Source organism: Heliconius melpomene, chromosome 15 (genome assembly GCF_056956725.1).
Source record: "Heliconius melpomene rosina isolate 202511_hmr_F chromosome 15, ASM5695672v1, whole genome shotgun sequence".
Lineage (NCBI taxonomy): Eukaryota > Metazoa > Arthropoda > Insecta > Lepidoptera > Nymphalidae > Heliconius > Heliconius melpomene.
Genome location: NC_140403.1, coordinates 7,581,567 through 7,600,122, shown reverse-complemented (window position 1 = coordinate 7,600,122; position 18,556 = coordinate 7,581,567). Strand labels below are relative to the sequence as shown.

The 18,556-nt window shown below is 29.9% G+C and overlaps 3 protein-coding genes across 3 annotated transcripts; 2 read left to right on the top strand and 1 right to left on the bottom strand.

The window, feature by feature from the left end:
• The first annotated feature begins 406 nt into the window (after positions 1-406).
• On the top strand, positions 407-5,885 carry Tsen54 (tRNA splicing endonuclease subunit 54). The gene is made up of 6 exons (XM_085198341.1): positions 407-572; positions 651-815; positions 1,454-1,601; positions 1,939-2,260; positions 2,724-4,431; positions 4,936-5,885. Exons 1-6 carry the CDS (start codon positions 550-552, stop codon positions 5,087-5,089), a joined length of 2,520 nt encoding a protein of 839 aa, XP_085054467.1. The 5' UTR covers positions 407-549; the 3' UTR covers positions 5,090-5,885.
• Positions 5,880-16,056, bottom strand: Hs3st-B (Heparan sulfate 3-O sulfotransferase-B). Its single transcript, XM_085198342.1, has 6 exons — positions 15,690-16,056; positions 14,904-15,109; positions 14,156-14,236; positions 11,940-12,113; positions 9,712-9,937; positions 5,880-9,277 (listed from the first exon to the last, which is right to left on the bottom strand). Exons 1-6 carry the CDS (start codon positions 15,798-15,800, stop codon positions 9,041-9,043), a joined length of 1,035 nt encoding a protein of 344 aa, XP_085054468.1. The 5' UTR covers positions 15,801-16,056; the 3' UTR covers positions 5,880-9,040.
• A 452-nt stretch (positions 16,057-16,508) lies between these two features.
• LOC146531577 (uncharacterized) lies at positions 16,509-18,462 on the top strand. Its single transcript, XM_085198340.1, has 4 exons — positions 16,509-16,744; positions 16,819-17,062; positions 17,163-17,342; positions 18,291-18,462. Exons 1-4 carry the CDS (start codon positions 16,593-16,595, stop codon positions 18,366-18,368), a joined length of 654 nt encoding a protein of 217 aa, XP_085054466.1. The 5' UTR covers positions 16,509-16,592; the 3' UTR covers positions 18,369-18,462.
• The last annotated feature ends 94 nt before the right edge of the window (positions 18,463-18,556 follow it).

Here is an 18,556-nt window from a genome sequence, read left to right as displayed (position 1 = left end):
TATGACAATAATCCATGTACTCGGGAATCAAACCCGCTGTGTTGCTGCGTTACGACATGTTAGATATTAAAAATATTTAGGTTATTAATGATTAGAAGACGACTAATTGTACAACTTCTATTAAATTTTGAAACATTTTACATAATACATTACCGGTGTAAGTTAAATATTTTTATATTTTTTTCGAAATAGGTAGATAGTGTCGAATACAGGCAAAAGATTAAGTAATAGAATTAAATATACAAATATGATAAATCTTTCATTCTTTTAATAAAAAATCACCAAACTTGCTTAATTTTTTATCTTTTACCAGTATTACATTCTTTTAACGCTTTAAAGTATTGTATTTTATATTAATAAACGAACATTTCAAGATGTTAGTAAATCAAATGTCAATGTCATATAAATTTTGCAAATTGGTTGAAATGTCAAACACATACGTAAAAGATAAAACGTGAATCTACATTTTTATATTTTAAAATAATGGCTTAATAAATAGTATTATATTAACTTTAAGTAAAAATATATTAACATTAATACATAGTAATAATGAACAAAGATAAAATTTTGACGTAAATATATATATTTTTAAATTCAATTGTTTGTCTTATTTTAAGCAAATATTTTAACTGTTTTGTTTTTAATTTCAGAGGATATGATCTTGTTTCTAAAGGTGCCACTAAGCTGGGCGCTACATTACCAGAAGCTGGCTTGAAGGACATTTTTCCTAATGGTTCTTGGTTAGAGAAAAAACAAATACAAGCAGCATTGGAAGCTAGAAAACATATAATTGAAGTAGAACGAATAGAAAAAAGGTCACTTTTATATTAATATTAGATATTTAATCTTTAAAATGTAATTCTTTTAATTTTATTTAAAATAACTAAGTTAATATTATTATTAATTAACTCTATAATATTTTAAATAAGATGTGTTGTCCTACATATTTAGGCAAAGAATTTAGTGTTAAGGTACTCTGTTCACTCTACTCAATTTTAGAGTCATTGCATTTTGGTGGTGAAACAAGAGTAAAAAAATCTATATATTAAAGAAAAACAAGAACATAAGAAAATTTGCACAGAAAAATTTAAAAAACTACATTTATATGAACATATTTCAAAGCTAAAGTCCAGGCCCCCAGAAAATATATCTAGATATGTGAATGCACTGCACACACTCGATGTACATCTCTAAATGTGATGGTTGCGGATTTGATTCATACTTAGAGGAATCAAATATTTATAATTTTTATTTCCTTATTCTAGTATTGAGTGAGTAAGTGTGCCACTCAACATTTAGTGTCTCAAGAATTTGGCAGAAATGGGGGAATAAAGTATCTCAATAGGAAACCGAGTATCTTAACATTTTGTTCCCAGGATCTCTCTGCTTGTCTCTTAAAAAATAGTATGTCATTTATATATCAAATAAATTCATATTTATACACATTTTTCAGTGGAGTTTTGAGTCATGCAGTGTGGAGGGAAGAACTTATGATGGCAGAAGTGACTCAAAAAGTAGGTGGCTACTGGCAATACTTGGGGCAAAATAAAGGCAAAGACTTATTTCTTCATCCTGAAGAAGCCTTATTTCTTATGGAGATTGTAAGTTTTTTTTTGTTTTATTTGAGTTGCTTAGCAATTCATACTTAGTCTAACCTTTCTTGTTCTTTTATTTAAATATCATAATTTATTTTCTTACAATTTTTAAAAAAATGTAGCATATTCATCAAAGCAAAAATTTGTCATAAAATTGATAATCTATACAATATTAAATGATTATGTTAAGTAGAGCTAGAGAAGTTATCACTAAATATTTAATGAGAATTTGTGGAATATAATAGGAAAATAAAAAAATATATTCTCCAAGTAAGAATCAAATATTTACAATAATTATTTTGTGTTTCCAATAAGGCATTTCAGTTATCTGTTTGTCTTACAGAACAGTCTACATTTAACCCATAATGATGTGCAAGTTTCACTGCAACAAGCCTATACGTTATTACTAAGAGAAAAAATTACACTTTTGAAATATAAAGTGTATGCATCACTCAGTCGTTTAGGCTACCGTGTATTTAGACATCCATTAATAGACTTTGATAAAAATATAAAGGCAAGTGAGAAAAATCCTGGTTCTAATGAAGAAATAAAGGATAAAAACAGTGTTGAATCAAATGATGCTTTATTGGATAAAGATGAAATTATTAATGAAAATTGTAAAATAAAAGAGGAAGGTGACACTGAAAATGTTGAAGAGAGTGAAAGTAAGTTTTATTTAATATTTTTTTTAGCTTTATGCTGTATCCCACATATAACAAGTTAGGCAGAGGGAATCTAGTGTTAAGTATCACATTCAAAATCAGCTTCATGCAGTATCCAGATTTGAACTCTTTTTTTATTAGCTTAACAATATATCTCGCATGTGGCAGGGTAGGCAAAGGGAACTTGGAAATCTTGTGTCCACTCCATTGTCATTTAGATATTTCCATTGCCTAGTTCCATTAAATTCTCAAGGCATTGCGTGATGAGTGGCGGAACTTAATACAGCGCCATGCCTTATTACTAGACTGAGGAAATGAAAATAATAAACATTTCATTTCCTTAAATGAGTATCGAACACATAACTGTCGCGTGTTAGTCCAGTCCAGTCGTAAGCTTGTGCCCCTGCGCCACAACGGCGTCACGTCCTTTAATCTTAATATTAATTAATTTAATTTTCCTTTACAGACAATAATCTAACTCCTGTCACTTCTAAATCTTCAGAGGACAATATCATGAAACATAAAAATATCTCTGGATGGAAAAAACTAGAAATATTAAAAAAACGTAAACTTAGGCCATGTAATAATGTAAAACTACATGAGTATTTCAATTCTGTGCCAGAAATTTTAAACAAAAGTAAAGTAGCTTGCAAAGTGGCTGACAAGAAATATTTACCACATGATTTGAATTTAAGTAAATCAACATATTGTATAGATTTAAAAAAAATGTTTTGTAAAGGTGATCAGACATCATCAGAGAGTAGATACAGTCCAAATGATGATATTAATGGTAGTCATGTACTCAGATTAAGAAACACTAGCTATGCAGATAGGTCTTCCACTTCTAATTTAAATATGCCTATGAGTTACCAAAATGTAAGACAATTTTCTTTTGGGTCTTGCCGTCTTCGAAGACCATTCTATAATTTTAATTTTAGTCAAATTAGTGCAATGTTTCAACGACCGTTTTTGCCAAACATGTTATTTGTACCACCATTTCTATTACGACCTCAAATTTATATTCAACCTCAAAGTTTTAATCAAAATTTTAAGCAAAGGAAACGTAGCAGACAAAATGCCCAAATATCTCATTTGGAAAGCATCAAAAGTTTAACGATGAGGCTAAAAAATCTCTTTAGGAACGGTAATTTTGAACAGCAAAACATAATTGCCTTGCGTAGACTGATACAAACGTACAACACTAGTTATAGAACAAACATAAGACTAACTGACGATTTAGATCTTATTATGGGAGAAATTGTTGATACTATCACTTTAGATGATGACGAACCAGTAGAAAAAAGACGTCGCGTGACCGATAAAGATGTTCTGTTCAATGAAAACCTAAATGCTTTGAAAGAATTCGCCGCTAAATTGAAATATTTGGAGAAAGAAGGCAAATCTTCGGCTAGGCACAGACGTTCTTTTTCAAAACTTTTAAAGACGTTCAATCAGTCGTATAATGAAGAGTACTATATTACAGAAACACATGAATTGGGTAATAAACGTCACGTGACATTAGATACATCGGATTCGGATAATTCGGACTGTGTAATGAAAGACGTTCCAGAATTTCCAAAAGGAAAAATATTGAAAAATCCTTTTAACGTTCTTAAAAGATTATCTGAAAAACAAACAGTATCTAATGAACCATCTACAAGTAGTATAGAAAATGACGTAGCGACAACAACTATTAAGGAAATGCCAAGTGAATGTAAAATGTATAGTAAACAGTTATTAGACGCAATTTCTTCAAAATGGCTACCAAATGTTAATGATTTTGGAAGAGCAGAATTTGTTGCAGAAGATTTAGAAAACAATGAAATAGATATTAGACAAGAAGAATTTCTATACGACTTTATGAAATTAACGCCGTGTCAATCGAATAATTGGTTGGAGTTAAAAAAATCTTATTACAATAGTATTAAGGAAGCAGTTACAGAATTTCAGAATTCTATAGATAATACAACGCATTCAAGAGTAAATTCCATTGTAAAACCTAAAGATTGTTTAAATATGGCGTCTGTCCTAAAAAAATTGAGCATAATTCAAACTGAGAACAGAGTAAAAAATGAATGCAGTTTAATAATAGATTTTGATGTATATAATAGGGATGTGCAAAAATTTAGAAAAACTAATCCACCTGTACCACATTTTCGAATTTTGTGCTTAAGGTAGGTTGGTTAATATTGGTTATTAAATTATTACTTAGTATTAGGAGGCCGTCATAGCGCAATGGGTTTGCTTATGCTTGCAAACGCGATGGTTGTGGGTTCGACCCTTACTAGGGCACATGAATAATTTTCCCGATCTGATGGACGTACAGCGTTGAGTCTCCACACTAGTGTAAACTCTGCTTACACTTCTGTATACAAAATAAAGTGTAAAGCTAAAAGAAAATAGGTATAATATTTGTTATACAAAATACATTTTATTATTGTTCTTTTTAATCGTACTCGGTTTTTCTTAGTCTGTTAGCGAAAATAAGTAGGAAGTAGGGCCTCATATCACTCTAATACTTTAGAAAACAATCAAATTGACATTCAAGTGATTTTCTTTGTCAAAAAAAAATTGTCTTGAAAAATTGTTTTAATGTAATTTTCTATTGGTTTTTGTAAATAAAATAATAAATAAATAAATAAATCAAACAAACTCACATCTTGTTCTTATGTTTTCAGCTTATCCTCAAACATGCCGTCTGGTGATGAAATCGCTGCACTACATTCAAAGTACGAAGATAACGTGGCGATAGTGTTTGCAATAGTTGGGGATTCTATTTCATATGTTCAAGTGAATCCTATGGAATCGCCTGTTTATTTATCAAATAACTAATTTTATTATTTTAAAGATAAAAGGTAAACGGTGGTTATATGTACGATTTCACACTTAGGGGAAATAATTATTTTCATTGCCCCATACTTTTATCTGGACATAGCGCGGCGATGAGTTCCGCCAGTCATTACGAAATGTTATTGGCGGTGCGTGGAGGGCGTGGTGTGTCTCAAAAGGTTTCCTCTGCCTATCCTATAAAAAAGCATAGGGCTGCTTTCGTATTTTTATTTTTGTTGCTATATCGTGGCCTTGAATGTGAAATGTTTGTCTGCTGTCTGTTTGTCGCATCCAGTCTCGGTATTCTAGGTTACTTCTGTTATTTGCCGTGGCCGAATATTCTCGACGACCTTGTCTGCCATTTTCGCAAATTTTACAAGTTAGTAACTAATAAAATAATTAAAATATTTTAAAACAAAACCTTGTGTGTGGAAAAATCTATGACAAGCAGGACAAAATCGTGATGTCTGGCAACGCTGTTTTTCTTATAGGTACATTTATTGTAAGATTTCTTGTTTTCCTTAAAATGCATTTATATTCTAAAGTCAAACGATTTAGTTATCATTATATGGATGTAAATATGTATATATTTTAACACACTTGGTAATTATACTCCAACAATAACAAGCGATAAAACAAGAAATAATAGTACTATATTAATTTACATATTTATACATAGAAATCAACTTGAGTCAAACCATTTAAACTGATTTTATTAATTTTATACCTACCTACGTTCTATATAAAAACTAGTAATTTCATATTAAAATTAAAGGTTAAATAAAAGTAATAATTGTAATGAAATCGTTTTATTTTAACCACCTAAAACATATTTAATATAATATAAATAATTTAAAGCTTTCCTAAAGCAACTATTTGTGATCGACGGATGGTTTAGTGCAGTTTCTATAACTATATAATATGATATGAAAGAACAGGGATGTTACGGAGCTTCCTAACCGTAGCCGAAACTATTGGATATCCGTAATCATTTTTGATTCTAATTGGCCTAAAAATTAAAGCACAAATATATTGGTATACGCATAAATTGGCCACCAAAATTATCATTTCACAAAAATCAATAAATTCGGATAGTCCGAAATAATATTATATCCGTAACTGAATCCGTATCCGTAACCAAAACCGAAATTTATTTCCGTAACATCCCTATAAAAGAACAATTAAATACAATTACAAAGTACTAGTAATGTATTTATTTTTTATATTAAGTATGTAGAAATATAAAATATTCTGTGAACTTAAATAAAGTTGAGATACTGTGACTTACATTGTATAATAAAAATTAAACTGTTTTTATTCTCTTCACTTATTAACGTCTTATTAAAATATAGTGTGATATAAAATAAAGTAAAAAAATTTAGTAAGATTTTCTCTCTTGTTATTTGGTTACTTGTAGGAATATAGGTAAATATATAAGTGTTTTATTATTCTTATACGAAACTTTAACCAACATACTATAGCTATAATATCGCACATTTGGCGCAACAATTCAATTTATTGTGGACTATTAATAAAAAACAGTACAAAACGTCATCGTTGAACCAAATGAGCAATATGTTAAATATTAAATATATATTAATGAAATGAAAATATTATAAAATATATTATTTATTTCCACAACCCATAAAGATCAAAATTACTGTCTTTTAACATAATACTTTTTTATATTTATATTAAACTTACAGCTTACAAAATGCAATTACATATTGTGTATTATCTGTTTATTGATAATTCATAAAAATAAGGCAGAAATAATATTATTTTACTTCATAAATTATTTGACTTATGTTATAACTTATAATATACGAATTCGACGGAAAGTGGAGAACGCAGTGTCTTAACTCTAGGTTTCCTCTGCTTACCCTGCTGTGTGCGGGTTACAGCGTGAAGCTCATTTGATTAGATTTTTTATAATATCTTTTTACTCACTTAAAATTGAGCATTTTCTCTTTAAACATTTAATTTAAAAATACATTTTTTTTGTGGTTCATGTTCATTTCTTTATGGTTCATGTCATATTTAAGACATGAGGACCCACAAAGAAAATTTATTTTTAAAATCAAAGTTTACTTCATGTTAGAAAAAAAGTCATACTTGCCGACAAGTCTTAAAATAATTTTTATTTGATTATTTATTAAAAAAATCACATTACTAAATATCATTGAACAACGCATTCTTTGTGGATTTGTTTTTTGATTTTAAATGAATTATAAAAAAATATGTAATTGTAAATATATTACAAAAATATTTATTTGGTCTTTAACGAAATAATGTTAGTGCCAACCAATAGCATTAAAAGAATTCATGGTTTTAAATGAAAATATTATACAAAAACAGAATAATTTATTTAGAATTCTTAATAATTTTTAATAAAAAAATAAAATTTTAAATAAATAGCAAAATAATATAACTGAAGCATTGACATATGTAATATAGATTAAAATAACATTTAGTGCTCAATTTGAAATTTTTAATATAAAATTATTTTTTTTAAATTGTGTAAAATATTTGGCACAATACTCGTAATAAAAGTTCATTCTTTTTATTTATTTTAGGACGATGAGATCCATCTTCATAAAATTTAAAGAAACACTCAACTTTATGAAGACCAATTATAAAAATCATTAATTTATTTGACGTAATAACTTAAAAATATTCCGTAAATATCTAAATATGTTAGCTTAAATTAAAAGAAAATGTGCAGCTCAGAAAATAATAGGAATATTACATATATTACAAGATATTACTTAAATTGATAGATGTTGGCAACATCAAAGCTCACCTTTTATATATTTTATTAAAAAATATTTTCTTTATAACGTATTTAAAATGTTTATTCCACATATACGAAAGAAAAATACTTTTTTAGAAAACGTACGATTTGAGCCAGTGCCTCTAAAGGGCGCGAGTTCAAGTCCTGCTAAGTCCAAATTTTGAAACGTTTCCAAAAAAAATAAAAAATATTTTTATTTACTCTAGTATTAATAAAAAAAATACATATTACGAACTTATGTTTAAAATATCTGTAAAATATATATTAATAATAATAATACATATAATAACAAAAATAATAAAAATATTTCAATGTGTGCCTTTTATAGATTAAAAAAAAGTAAATTGATCTTTTTCCTATACATATGTATATTTACTAGTTATTAGGAACTATATAACTTAAACGTAATTTAATGGCATTTGAATAGATATGTATAGTGTAAGTTAAGTAATGATAGTCACTACTCTAAGTACCTAAGAGCAAATTTTTATTTTTTTTATATCGATTACATTTAATAAAATTTCATTTTTCAATTTAAAATTACAAATTAATAAACAAATATTCTATTCCTAAAACAAACACACAATAATGTTCTAACTAACGTTCTAAGTCTAGAAATAACAGTTTTAAGTACCTATAGCATTTACATACATTCCTAAGTTCTAAATATGGCATGTTTCAGTCTATACTATTAATAAATGTTGGCATGTTAAGTACTTTCATCTTTTACTTGATCTGATCTCTTACATTTATATTATAGTAAATAAATGTAAAAACAATATATGTATTTATAAAACATAAACTTTCATATAAAAAATCTTAAATTTATGAACATAAAATTTTATGTTGAATATATTATGAAAAAATCACATTTAAATTAAGCAAAACTTACAAATTTACATTTAATTAATGGGATAATTCATAAAACTTCTCACTCATTGTATGGCTTTTCGTGTTACTCTTAAAATTACATACATAACACCTATTACAAGATAAGATATATATAAACAAAAGTTTTCATACAAAACTTCGTTAATTACGAGTATTGTTAAAGCATCTAATGATTTTTTTATTATATTGATATGATTTTTTTTAAGTCTTGAAATAAAAAAATTGACACTATTTATTTTTCATTTTGAAATGTATATTAAATTCAAACATTACGGCCAACCAAAATTAATACCAGATAATTCGTAAAATTTCTCATTATATGGCCTATAGAACTCTCTAAGTCGTTCTACAACTACTGGGTCTATATATGGGTGGCTCCTACCTTTGTTCTTACCTAAGCAGTGTGGTGTTGACTGACTTTCGGATTTCAGAAGACATGGGAAACCCTTTGTGGAATTGAAGTAGAAGTGTTTTTCTGTTATTAACAGTTTTAAGCCTAGAAAATTCTGGAAGAATAGATTTTATTTTGTTAGTGAATAATTAATTTACTAAGTCATTATTATACTTTACATGTTAATTTATACACACAACACAAAACAAAAATATGCATATAATAATTCTATCAGAAAATTCAACAAGAATACTTAATTTCACAGTTAGCTAGTTTAGTTACTTTATCTGACCATACTCAAGAACGATTATAATTTTTAAAAATACAAATACTATCTACAAAAATTATGAGGAAATCGAACCCAGAGTCATCACATAAAGTTACATACTACCATAGGCGTATCGATGTATATTTTCTGAGGCTGGGCTTTACTTATGTTCGTGTAAAGATTAATTTAACCTGACAATTTTATTGTTATTAAAATTTCTGGGATGAGTGGTAGAGGAAAAATCACAACATCATTTTTACTTAAATAAAAAAAGTATTTACCTGTACCCTAGCAATTTCAGCAGCAGGATCAACAACCAGTCTCTCACCACTTATCAACAGTATCCTAGATCTAGGGAACCTTCGAAGCCATCGTCTTAGTGGTCTAGCGTAGATACCGAGCCTGACCGGCGGCCACGACGCGTCCACCACCGACCACGCACCACCCCATAGGACTGTACTGTTTATTAGGGCTAAGTCTTCGAAACGGGGGAGAGATGGCCGTTTACTACGAAAGAAAATTTGCAAATGCGATTTTATATTGATATGTACGAGTATATAGCATAAGGTTTGTCGTAGCGCAAAGACACGAGCGTGATTCTAAATGCATGCATGAATCTAATCCTACGAAACAGAGTAGGGCTAGTCTTTTGCTAATAAAATTAGGTTTTTGTGTTTTTTTTAGCTTACGATGAATCATATCCGAAATCATTCTAATCTATGGCATTCTACGTTATGACGTATGTACGTTTTACGCTTTGTTCATCAAAGCGAGAAAATATAATAATTTCCTCGAGTGGGAATCAAACCTACAATCATCGCGCTTACAGCCCGCCAATGTTCAATTGTGCCACAAAATAAAAACATACGTTTTTTGTAAATTTTCTAAACGAAACGAGACTAATAATAGAACGAAGAATTTTTTTTAAGTATACTCGATACAGTATCTTTAACCTGCTTAGTTTAGAAAATACAATGTTTAAAATGTTTTTTTTTAGCTTCACGCTGTACCCACCACCATAGCAATGTAGTCAGAGGGAACCTGGGAACCAACTGTTAAGACACTTCGTTCCCCATTAAGGCACATTCGTTTTCTACCTTGAATCCAATTCTTGGGGCAGCTCAACCGCGAGCTTATATTTACAGCAAATTATATATTAACAGCAAAAGTAACACAAACGAGGCTACGTCTCAAACAATTTTACTAATATCTTGCGAAATATACCACCTATTTAAGTCAGGTAACGGTTTTAAGATAATTTCAATCTAAAATGGTTAATACGGCATTCTACGACGGATCGATATCGTAATTACTATGTACCCATATACATATACATAGATAGTTGATATGTATGAATTGCAATTTTAATAATTTATGTCGAACTAGCGGTCCACTCGCGCCTTCGCGGCACAGCAGAGAACCTAGTGTTAAGACACTCTGTTCTCCATTTTCCGCCGGTTTCTGGAGGCATTCTCTGCCTACTCTGCTGTGTGCGGGATATAGCGTGAAGCTAAAATTACTAAGTATTTTATTGTTAATATTTTGAGAAAAAACGTCATAATAAAAAAATACATATTCGGCAAACGGCCCCTCAAACCTCAGGGAGACTTAAGTTGGTTACTTTTTTCGCCTACGCAGAGATTACGTGGTGACATTTGAAACTAACATTTATAATTTATACTCTATACTAGGTATAACAAAACCGCACTATGTTAAACTACGCCGTAGCTACGCCACAAGCATCCTATATGGATAAAAGTATAAAACAATAATAAATTTATAGGTATATTTGTCATCTGGCATCTGTAGTGTAACCCTAGTTATTTTTCATAGTTATTAAAATCTCTACTTCCGGTTTCTTCGCGATTTAAGAAAATTTAATGTATGTAATCGTAAAATTTGTTTGTGTAACCATTAAATATAACCTTGTGTCAAGACACTCCGCCCAACACTTCCCGCCCGAAAATAAAACATTGCGTGTTGACTGACGAAACTCAACACCGCGTATTGCCTTTGCAGAGTAGAAATGAAAATAATTAATTCTCATGTTGCTCGCTGAGCCACTTATTTTGCATTATAATTATGTGCATGCAATAATAAATGCATTCATGCAATGTTCTATGAACTTATTTAATGAGGCCATCGTGGTGTAATTGTGGGCACAAGCCACTGTAAACGCGACGGTCGTGAATTCGATTCCACCTCGAGGGAAAGAAATGTTTAATATTTTAATTTTTCTGATAATCAACTAGAATTCGGCAGAAATGTTTGAATAGGGAATATAGTTCCACTAGGTTCCTAGATTTCCTCTGTCTACCCTGCCATGTACGAGAAACAGCGTGAATCTGAATAACAATTAAAAACAACAACAATTACAATTAATTTTAATTATGGTGTAATAAAGTGTTAAAATAAATAAGTAAATAACAAACACAAAACATTCCCTTGTTTCACTACCCTGTACAACAAAATATATAAAATATTTATATAATATAAAAAAAATTCTCACCTGGCAGATTGAGTATAATCACTAATAGCTCTAGTCACAGGATCCCTTACAACCGCTATTAGTTTAACAGTAGGATTCATAGCGTACACGCGTTTTGGGGCTGACCGCGTGACCCAGTATGAAGGTGTCTTCTCCATTGTTATCTGACCTTCGAGTGTGGGGGGCATTTTCTCCCTGGAAATGTGAAATTAAATCTATTTTGTAAGGTTCCAACGAAAAAAACAGAACCCTTTCATCATCACTTTCTGGCCGTATTTACGTTAGTCAAGACTACGGTCACCTCAAGAAATAGAATTAATATGAAGGTTTCTTCTCCATTGTTATTTAACCTTCGTTTTTTCCTTGGAAAATCTATGACATGACAAAAATTTTATTCCTCATGGATCTCTATGTGATGTAGATAGTATTCTTTTTTTATGCTTCTCGCTGTACCCCATATTTGGCAAGGTAGTGTTAAGAAATTCCGTTCCCATGAAGACACTTCCATTCCTCTACACCGCACATTTGAAGCAACGCATGTAGAGTGACGGAATTAACTGCCGCGCTTTGCCTGCTTACGGCGGAAAAATGAAAATATTAAATATTTCATTCCCTCGACTGGGAGTGGAACCCACAACGATCGCGTTTACACTAGCACACTTGTGCCCCTGCGCCACAACGGCCTCATATAGATAGTATTCATTATATAATAGTTTCGAGTAGCTTTATTTACGGGGCCGCAGATATTACAATTTACAAGTGCGGTACTTCAACTAACTAGAGCGTCGGAGCCCAATTCCAATTTTAAAATATTAGTGTACTTTTATACTTTGTTCTCTATAAAAATATGCCAATTTTTTAAATATTTTTAATCTCGGAAGTAGAGTGGTTTGAAACCGCATTCGTCTATTAAACAGATTCATGACATCTACATATGCTAAGTATGCTACGTTCACTTTAAATATCAATTTTTATATAAGTTATTCTTAGAGGCCGTCGTGGCGCATGGGCAGAAACGTGTGACTGGAAACGTGCCGGTTGTGGGTTCGATATCCACTCGGGGGAATGAATTATTATTTATTTTGATTTCCTATGGTAACAATGCAAAGCGAGGCGTTGAGTTTCGCCACTCAACACGAAAAACCTCAAGAAATCACTGTAAAGTAGTAAAGCGTAAAAAATAGTAAATAGTAAAGGGTAAAAATCCAACGTAGAGGTAAAAAAATAGAATCAGACTGTCTAAAACAAGAATAACATTTCATCACTACTTTAGAGCGTCCAAGCAAATTACTTATAGACACTTGGACAATACCTTCCAAATTCCAAACAGGAAAAATCACTTTAAAAAAATACAAATCCATACAAAAAACAAAAAAAAATTACATCGCTTGAAAAGTTTTAATGGAAATAAAACGGGTCGTTTATAAATAAGTTGTTAACAATCTCTACGATTCAAAATGCTAGTGCATTGTGCATTCTCGTAATTTGTTGTGCTTTTGTTAAGTTAGCGAGTTTTACAAAGGCAGTATATGAATTCCTTTATCCAAATATCGTTTAATATGAATACCTCGAGTATGTAGGTTTTTCATTACTTAATTTAATTTTTTTTTGTTAGCTATAGGTACTTAAATAGCTTATTCTTCGTTAATTTGTATGTTTTTTATTTTTTAAATATTGTATTAAAATTATATTTTTTTGTTTTTCTGTAGTGGATAATTACATTTTGCTTTTTTTTAACAAATCGCGTAGGCGTACTGCGATAATCGACGCGGCGAAAATTGCTTCGACCGACCGACTTTGACGAATTTTCGTGGCATTTTCGAAATACCATGAGAATTCGAAGTTGGTCAGTCGAAACCGGTCGGAATGGAACATTTTGACGTCCCGGTGCCGTCTTTACATAAGCGAAAATAGGACGTGTAGACACAATACAAAACATATGTTATATCATATGTGTTGCCTGAATTAACTCAAAATTATTTCTTGATTTTTTTTAGTTATAATTTTTTTGTGTTTGATAAATTTTGTAATTTTAATATAGACTGGACTTGGAAGGCGTAGAGAACTTTTATGAAACTTTTATGGGCAAAGTTGGTGCAATAACCAAGTAATAACTAATAACTTTGCATAATTTTGAAAATTCTTATGATAAGAAAAATATTTTGGATGGAGATAGATTTTTTTAATAAAATTATAAATAGAAAAAATACACTTATAAAAATTAAATTCATAGATACCTGTACCATTCGAAACCCTTATGATAATATTTATCAAAAAAATGTACTTCCGAACCAGCCGCTCTCACGTCCGGATGCAATCTGAAATATAAATTAAATTATACCTACTTCTGAAATAGAAGGCATCGTAGTGCAGTGGGATCTCACCGAATGTAAAAACGTTAGTTGTGGCTTCGATGCCCATTCGAGGGAATTTATTATTTTTATCATTCATCTGGCAAAATAACATGTGACGTTGAATTCCGCCACTCCACATATAATGTCTCGACTTTGTGAAAAGATAGTGACTGTTTTGAGGAGAAAAACTATGAAGCTGTTTTTTTTTTAATTTATAAATATATAATTTAAAAAAATCTTATCATCCATTGTTAGCCAAATGTAGAGTCGAGTCTTAAATGTTCATGCCGTTCATAATTCTCAAAAATAATAATTATTAAAAATAGTAAAAATGCTTAATAATAAAATATTAAGGAATAATTAGTTTTTAAAGAACAAAAACTTACACAATTATTTAAGGCTTAGTTTCTGCAAGCAATTGCTCTCGCCACGATGCGTTTCATTAAAATCAGCTTTTCCGTTTATAAAACTTCGATAAACAGACTAAGAAGTTGGGGGAATGGATATGGTATTTTGATTTTCTATTAGGTTTTTATTTATCAACGGGATAAAGCGTGAAGCTAAATATTTACATTCTGTCACTTACCTATACCTATTAACAGTTAACATATTATTTTTGTAACAGGATTACCTTAAAAACTCTAGTAGTGCTCTCGTCCCACATTTCTTAACCCCTATTATCAAGGCATCCGGCAGTCTCTTCGTTGGAACCACGTTCGTTGTATTAAGTGTCATGTATTCATTATCAAAATCGTAACCTAACAGCGCGGCGAAACGGCTCGTCACTCTCTTATAGTTTGAAACGTGATGTTTTAGAGAGAAATATTTAAAGGAGAACTGGAAATTTTAAATATTAATATTTATTTCTTAAATTACATAATATAAATGTTAGAATAGATTTTATCATATTGTGTGTATATTGGAACTAAATAATTTAATGATACGATTAAATCTTCCAAAAATAAAACTGTCTGTCTGTACATATAATATATATGAGAAACCTATTGTTGGGTACATTTATTAATATAAAAATCCAAATTGTCTGTCCGTGTGTTCACGTTAATCTCAGATTTCAATATAGTTTTTTTCTTAGTTTTCAATATTGTATTTTAGCAAACTTCCTTTACCACTTTATATTTACATAACTTTAATTGTTATGTCAATATAAAGCATTGTACTTATGCCATAATATTAATACAAAATAAGTATTTTATCGAGTTACCTGAAACTTTAACCATCAAATATCAATGTATGAATATTGGCTTTAAAATTATGTTATTAGTAATATAGAAGAGCAAATAAATTGTGAATGTACATGCGAGCGAAGCCGCAAGCGGCTCGCTAGTATGTTGATAAATTTGCTAAAATCTTAGAATTATATTACTTAAAATGTATAAATTTTTTTCTAATTACAAACCTTTTTTTCGTCAACTAAACAAGTATTCAAAAAATAAAATAAATATAATAGAAATAACAATATGAAATAAGTAAACATAGTTCGCTTCGAAAGAGCCGGTATCCATCTCATTGCTGCTTTTAGAATTCATTTGGACGAAGCAATTTCTTATCAAAATTGTTTGTATAGCATAAGTATAACATAAATATTACTGTTCACCACTGATTATAAATGAAAATAGCACAAACGAAAGTTATACACCTGAAATAATAAAATGACACCACTGAAACAACGGTCGCAGAACAAAATTAATAGAAATTCAGTATAAATAAACACGTCTGCGATCACGTGACAGCACCACGCGGTTCTTTTGAAGAAAATGTACTGCACACCTGATCTGCATAAGTAAACGCACTGCGCAATCGCGTTGGAGTACTGACGTTAGTTCGTTGAGGAGGACGGGAGGACGGGAGGCAATGCGAAAACTGTGAACTAAGCAAAGCAATAGCAATAGGACACCTTCAACTTCGCGCCAAATATAAATCGGCATTTGCGCGCGCACTTGCTTGTCATTTTCCGGATATAGTATTAGGTATATACTAGTATTTTTATGTTCGGATACTCAAATACAATATATTTGCTTAAGTTTAATTATTGTTTAATTTTATTTCCAAAAATTGTAAATTACGGTAATGGAGATAAGAATAATTTAATAGTATATAAGCTAATTTAATTTACTAACGAAATTTCTAAATTTGAAATTTAATTATAGACTGTAGTGTATAGTATCTATATGAATTTAATACGAGTTTCGATTTTTGCTACCAACATAACAACACAAATGAAAACAGTTGTATGACAACCGACAGCTAAATAAAAAGAATTTTGCTTGTGTTGAACTTTGAAGTCGTGAAATAAATTAAAATGACAGTCCAGCAACTCAACTCGAATATTTCTGACGACTCAGATGATATGGTTAGTTTACCATCGGAGGAAGAAATTTATAGGCGAAAATATCAGTTGTTATTGGAACGATGTGAAGTGTTGCAGCAGGATAATGAGCGAATTGTGAATAGGTTTGATAATATATTCGAGATTTCGTTCTAATGTAGCAATTTCGTAGTGATAATCTCCTTTTAATTTGATGCAGGATACACGAAGTAAAAAAAATAACTAAACGATATAAAAAAGACATTAAATTATTGGTTGAACGGCTAGATAAGCATGGAGATCCCTTCAGGACAGCTACAGTAGAAGTAGAAGTGAAGCCTGAAATTACTCCCCGGGCACCTCGTGCGGGGGCCAAAACTCAAACTGGTGCAAAACAAACAGACAGACAAAATGCTTCAGGAGGTAAAAAGCCAGCACCTAAGAGAAAAAGTAAAGCAGATAAGGTAAATAGATATGATTAATTACGATTTCATCCTTGAGAATTGCTTTCTATTTATTAAGAGGTAACTTTAATGTTTTGTTTTATCAATACATTATTTTCAGCCTGAAAGAGATCCCAATGCACCTAAAAAACCTTGCAATGCATTTTTCCAATTTTGCCAAGAACAACGGCCAGTAGTTGTGGCTGAAACTACTACAGAAATGGGTTCAGAGCCATCCAAACAAGAAGTTACAAGACAACTGGCTTCGAGGTGGAGATCACTCACAAATGAAGAGAAAAGGGTAATTAGAATTAGCCTATTTTTATTTTGGTTTGGATCTTTATTATTATTTTTGAAAGAGTTAGATAAGAGATAGAGAGTAGATAAGAATAAAATAAAAAACATAACATAAAATTAACATGCATTAAGAGTAAATAAATAATAAACATTAGATCAAATAAATTTATTAAAAAAATGATTAAGTTTTAAATATCATTAATATTTTATGTTATGTATTAAACAAATAAAATAAATATTAGACATATTAGATAAAATACATTTAGTAACCTAATGTGTCTGTACCATATAGAAACATTTACGAAGCAACTTTAACTTTGTGTTACTGCATTGCCTAAGAATATTAACATACAATGATCAATGTCAATATTGCAAAATTTAATATTTTTTGCACCTATAAAATGAACAGTAGATATAATTGTTTCACACTAGGGATGTTTGATCCAGGAGTCTTCTATATTGCAATGGTCAATCTAAGTATCAATATTATTAAATCTGTACAGTTTTGTTTCAGTTTTCAGTTGTGTCAGTTTGGTCTATTGTTCTCTTTATTTGGTAAAATTTAATTTTAGTAACGAAACAAACCTTGTCTTTTACATTGGTTAATCATGTAATGGTAGAGTAATTAATATAATAATAATTTTGACACCGACTCTGGATTGACTTTCATTTAAAGTGTGATTAGGTTATAGAGAAAATATGCAAAACCAATACTTAAATTTGATTATATTTATTAATTTTTGACATCGGTTCTAATATTCCATATCTAGTGGAGAAAAAAAATTGAAATATTTAATGTAAACTTAGTAGTAGCACTTGGATAGTTTTCAAGTGTTGGCTTCAAATACTATTATACACAAATTAATATAAATATATTATACATCTACACAAATATAGAATCAGTTCAATCATTCAAGTTCAATATTAATATATTTTTACTTTTCTTTTATAGATATATGTTGCAATGTTTGAGAGATCAAAGGAAAAGTATGCAGAGGAAATGTCAGCATATATTAAGAAAGAACAATGACATTCGGAGACATTGAACACTAGCAGTTAATTCCTTTGTGATCTTCAGCTTTAATACTAAGTTATTATTATAATAAAATAGAGATTTTTATATACATTGGTATATTTTTATTTATAATATATACAAAACAAAAAGGACATCATGGCCAATGGCACTCAGCATATACTTTAAATAGGAATATCATAAAA

Bases quoted from the DNA above. Each gene is read 5' to 3' on its own strand.
- Tsen54 (XM_085198341.1), top strand. From the start codon at position 550: ATGAACAAAGATAAAATTTTGAC. The intron at 1,602-1,938 runs GTAAGTTTTTTT...TTTGTCTTACAG, and splicing joins CCTTATTTCTTATGGAGATT to AACAGTCTACATTTAACCCA. The intron at 2,261-2,723 runs GTAAGTTTTATT...TTTCCTTTACAG, and splicing joins AAATGTTGAAGAGAGTGAAA to ACAATAATCTAACTCCTGTC.
- Hs3st-B (XM_085198342.1), bottom strand. From the start codon at position 15,800: ATGAGATGGATACCGGCTCTTTCGAAGCGAACTATGTTTACTTATTTC. The intron at 9,938-11,939 runs GTGAGAATTTTT...TTTCTTTCGTAG, and splicing joins GATTATACTCAATCTGCCAG to TAAACGGCCATCTCTCCCCC. The intron at 9,278-9,711 runs GTAAATACTTTT...CTATTCTTCCAG, and splicing joins CTGAAATTGCTAGGGTACAG to AATTTTCTAGGCTTAAAACT.
- LOC146531577 (XM_085198340.1), top strand. From the start codon at position 16,593: ATGACAGTCCAGCAACTCAACTCGAATATTTCTGACGACTCAGATGAT. The intron at 16,745-16,818 runs GTTTGATAATAT...AATTTGATGCAG, and splicing joins AATGAGCGAATTGTGAATAG to GATACACGAAGTAAAAAAAA. The intron at 17,343-18,290 runs GTAATTAGAATT...TTTCTTTTATAG, and splicing joins TCACAAATGAAGAGAAAAGG to ATATATGTTGCAATGTTTGA.